This window comes from Lathyrus oleraceus, chromosome 3 (genome assembly GCF_024323335.1).
Source record: "Lathyrus oleraceus cultivar Zhongwan6 chromosome 3, CAAS_Psat_ZW6_1.0, whole genome shotgun sequence".
Lineage (NCBI taxonomy): Eukaryota > Viridiplantae > Streptophyta > Magnoliopsida > Fabales > Fabaceae > Lathyrus > Lathyrus oleraceus.
The window spans coordinates 1,202,597-1,207,017 of NC_066581.1; the positions used below are offsets into that span (position 1 = coordinate 1,202,597).

The 4,421-nt window shown below is 40.1% G+C and overlaps 1 protein-coding gene across 1 annotated transcript; it reads right to left on the minus strand.

Moving 5' to 3' along the window:
• Positions 1-431: 431 nt before the first annotated feature.
• On the minus strand, positions 432-1,007 carry LOC127128788 (cyclin-A3-1). Its single transcript, XM_051058161.1, has one exon. It carries the CDS (start codon positions 1,005-1,007, stop codon positions 432-434), a length of 576 nt encoding a protein of 191 aa, XP_050914118.1.
• Between the last annotated feature and the right edge of the window lie 3,414 nt (positions 1,008-4,421).

The following is a 4,421-nucleotide window of genomic DNA, read 5'->3' on the forward strand; positions in this document are numbered from 1 at the left end:
TCAAACTCAAAGAATCACTCTCTCTTAACTCTCACGATATCTCCATCAACAAGCATATGAAAAGGATAAAGGGAAAAAGGAGAAGTTCTTACAAAGTGTCACGGCGGTGGTGAAAGGCGTGAAGAAGCTGGCCTCCCAATCCAGGTAATCGTTTTTGGGATTTTAGGGTTTTTGTTTGAGATTTTCCGCCTCCAAGTTTTTCTGTCGTTAATTTCTGATTCTCTTCTCCTTTTATATTTCTGCAGCTAGGGTTTCAAATTGGTGCCCTTGTGTTCAAAAGCGTATCTCTGTAAAATCCTCTTTGATGTTCTCAGTTTGGATGGTCTTGTTTAATGCTAAAACCGGAAACGGTATTCTGAACCCACTCTTTCTTCTTCATTTTTGTCTCTATTCGAAATTGGGATGTTTTCTGGAATTACTGCCTTTGCTAATTACTCTACTTTTTTACTGCAGTGAAATTGGTGAGCTTCCATCTCTAAAACCTCATGCAGTTCATATGTGTTATCAGTAATTTGGCAGAAATCCACTGCTTTTGGTGGAGTGATTTCTTCATACTCCGATGCAATGAGCATAGCGGAAACACCGAGCAGCTGAAGCTTGGATCTATTGAGAGAATGGATAGATAGGAATCTGTCAATATAGGAAACAGCTAGATGAAGAGTTTCTGGGAGAAGTTTGTATTCATCCGCAACCTTAACTAACCAATCCACCAATGTTCTCCTCATATTTGTAGTAATGCATCTCTGAACTTTATCCATGTAATCACCCGCTGGTCTTCGTTTTTCCTGCATCTCCATTGTGCGAAGGTAATCTGAGATATCAGATAGGTAAGGCTGGATAATCTGCTGAGTGTCACGTTTTGCATTGCTTTTATTACAAACAGACTTATCCAAATTGGAATTAGGAAGTAAGGAAATTGTTGAAGTTAATGCTGATTTGCTGAGGTTCTTGAATTGGCTGGAAATGCTGCAAGGGACAACAAGAAGACTAGAATTGTGCCAAGGCATGTTCAATTGGCTGTTAGAAACGATGAAGAACTGAGCAAGCTTCTTGGTGATGTTGGCATAATTAATCGCTGCCTAACGTCTTCAGTAAGCTGCTGACCTGAAAGACTTCCACGCATTCTTGAAGTAGGACGCCAATTCTGATCTGGTTGTGAATTGAATAATTCGTCAGTCCTAGAAACTGCCTGTACCGGTGGTCCTCTTTGCTCTCCTTGTCTGGCAACATGTGATGAAGCCATAACCTTTGCTTGTTGGCTATTTGCTGCACCTCCAGCTGCATTAGCTTGTGAAATCCCTTGTTGAATGTGAGATCGTTGGGCATTTAATGGTTGCATTGGTGGTAGGCTCATGTTTGCTTATTTGGGACTACAAGTCTGAAGGCCATTTGATGTTGTTGCTGACCTATTTTGTAGTTTTATTTTGCAGCTCAGTGCAGGTCCATTGGTTAACTCCCCTTGGTAGCTTGGTCATGAGCAAATGGAGGTTAATTGGTGAAAGGTTGTAATTTGGAAACACTTGAATGGTTGTGATTTGTTTTAGCCTTGTTAGTACAGTCATTTGCAATGCCATTTGCAGGTTTAGGTTGGTTGATTTGTTTGGCATATGGAGTTAAGCTAATGATGGTTGGTTCAATTAGCACTGGTTAGCTGAGTTTAACTGTTAGGCTTATTTGCTGCAATATTAAGGCTTAATCATGCTGCTGACAACATGAGCATTTTGGTATATAACCAATGGAGTTGGTCTGCTGTACTGCGGGGCTTTCAAGCTGCTTGTTCGTTTGGCTTGGTGCAACATGGTGAATGCAGTACCTGTTTAATGCAGATGCAATTTTTGCACCAGCTGGATGGATCAAAATCAAGGGCCATCAGTTCATGCTTTTGGGTGATGAGGTAATACAATGCATCCTTGCCATGCGTCTGTTTGAAATTCATGGCAATGTTAACTGATTTTTCATGTTGTTGTTGCTGCTGATGCAGATTGAGCATTGGGGTGGTTTCGCTATGCAACATGGTTGACTTGGCTTGGAACAAGTTGGTGCAACAGGATGAATGCAGTAGGATTTAAAGTGTATCCACCAACATATTGAGGAGCATATGTGCCTGAGGCTTGCATATTCGTGTAATACGGATTTATAGAGGTCATATAAGCTGCTGCTGTGGCATATAGAGGAGGTGTAAACCCGGATGACTGAAGTAGTGGCTGGACATCAGACAATTTGCTTGAATTATGAGCAAACCGTTCCCTTCCATCGTAAGCATTGTTTACACTCTGAGAATTGGTACTAGGAACTTCACTTGGATTGCTTTGTTGCGGGAATACCTGCCGTTGCATCATATTATTCTGGTAGCTAGTCTTCAATTTTTCTTCATAACTCAGGCTTTCTGAATTTGGAAGATGGGTGAAGTACCGTCTGGCCTTGGTCAAAAATCCCTAATACACCTGGACTTGTCCAACAATCAATTAACAGGCTCAATTCCAGATAGTATAGCTTCTTCAAGTTTGCAGCTTGTGTTATTGAATGGTAACTTATTGGAAGGGCAAGTGCCGGATGAACTCTATTCTATTGGTGTAATTTGGATATTGTATGGAAATGGTTCTGTATTGATTTGTATTAAGGTAAATAAACCTGTTTGTAGGCCTAAACTCTCCAGCTCTGTTAATTAAAGTAAAAGAAAGATCAAAGATCTCTTGAACTAAGAAAATTAAACATGGACACTCTGCATTGACAATCCATTTTCCTCATACTTGCTCCAGGTTCCATAACATGATATACTAACAAAAGTATGTTCTTATACTTGCTCGGTTACACAACTTGCACACGTTTACTTTGTATCACTTGAATAACTCATGTGTTAGCAAAAAGTTTGATAATAATGGCAACAAAAGAAATTCATTTGTAATCACCTCTTGCTAATGAGTTTTTCTTTCCAAAACACCCTTTCCACCAAAGTATACCAAATACTAGAATCATAATAATTGTTGCTGCAACCACAATTCCAACTATAGCTCCAGTAGATATTCTTCCAGGTGGAGAGTCAGATTCCACTGAGATAGCCGATATAAGAGGACCATATACTGATTTATTCGGTACAGCCTGTGTTCCTTTTCCAGCCCAATAAAAATGGATCTCCAAAGTATTACTAGAAACAAACATCTTTGAACTATTTTATGATTTCCTTACCAACTCCTCCTGCTTCTTGTGCAATATTGAAGTCCTTTTGCATCTGCTTTCCCTGAATGTAAATATCAAATACACGCCTTCCAAGACTACCATAAGTTTCATGGTCTGTGAACATTATTTCAGCAAAATGCAAATTTACTGTGTAGCTTCCATTTGCCAGGCAAAATCCATAATAAGTCAAAGAAATAGGAGAAATACGTGCAGGATAAAAGTTTTTCCAAGTAGATCACTTTCCATGAATACACCAGTGGTGCTAAACGCCCAATTTCCTGTTGAACTGGCACGGAATCTCGCTGGTCCAGCTGAATCTGAATCACCGTCATAACTTTTTCCGTTGACTATTGCTTGATTTCCACCACAATTTATATAAAGGGAGTATGAGGGTTTGGTACATTTCAAGCTCAAACACGAAACTGCTTCTATATCATTACGTGTCCATGAGGTAGAAAACAAGTTCACCCTGTCATGACATATCTGACTCCCCCGGTTGATGCTAAGGTTATTGCATGAAAGATCTACGTAGGCATTCTTTCTCCAAATAGGAGGCACATTCAAGTAATTGTGAGAGAGGTCAATAATTTGAAGATAACGCAACCTGGTCAGTTCTGGTGGGAGAGTGCCGGGTAGATTTTGCCCTTTCAAAATTATCGAAACAACATGACAGAAGTTGTCACCAGCAACAGAGCAGTCACAGGTGACATTGTTTTCTAAGGTTTTGGGTATGGGACGGGATGCATGCAAATGAACCTTAGGCCAAGTGCCAAACAAAAATAAAAATGGAGAAAAATTCGGGATCAAAATCGGGGTATGACAGTTGCCCCTATCTAAGCGTCTTCAACTAGAGAATATAAAGCAGGATAATCTTCATATGATCATAGTGGGAGATGGTTAAATACTAAGAAGACCCGGATTTTGATCCTGAATCCCTATGAAATAATTAACAATGCCTGTCAGAATCGGCAAAGAAGCAATCTCAAAAGAAGAATCCGTCTAGTACGGTGAAAATCGGCCTGAGTACCAAAACAGAAAGTTGACCTGGATACCAAAATAAATGGTAACACAGGAATACCCATGGCCTGAACGCCGCACATTAGTCTGAACACTAAGCATCGGAATATGAGAGTATCAATGTTGGTCTGATCACCGAAAATCTGGTCTGAACACCACTTCGATCTGGAAATCGGAAAACTGGCCTGAATGCCACAAGTACTTCGACTTGATCGTCGGAAACTTCT

Bases quoted from the DNA above. Each gene is read 5' to 3' on its own strand.
- LOC127128788 (XM_051058161.1), bottom strand. From the start codon at position 1,007: ATGCCTTGGCACAATTCTAGTCTTCTTGTTGTCCCTTGCAGCATTTCC.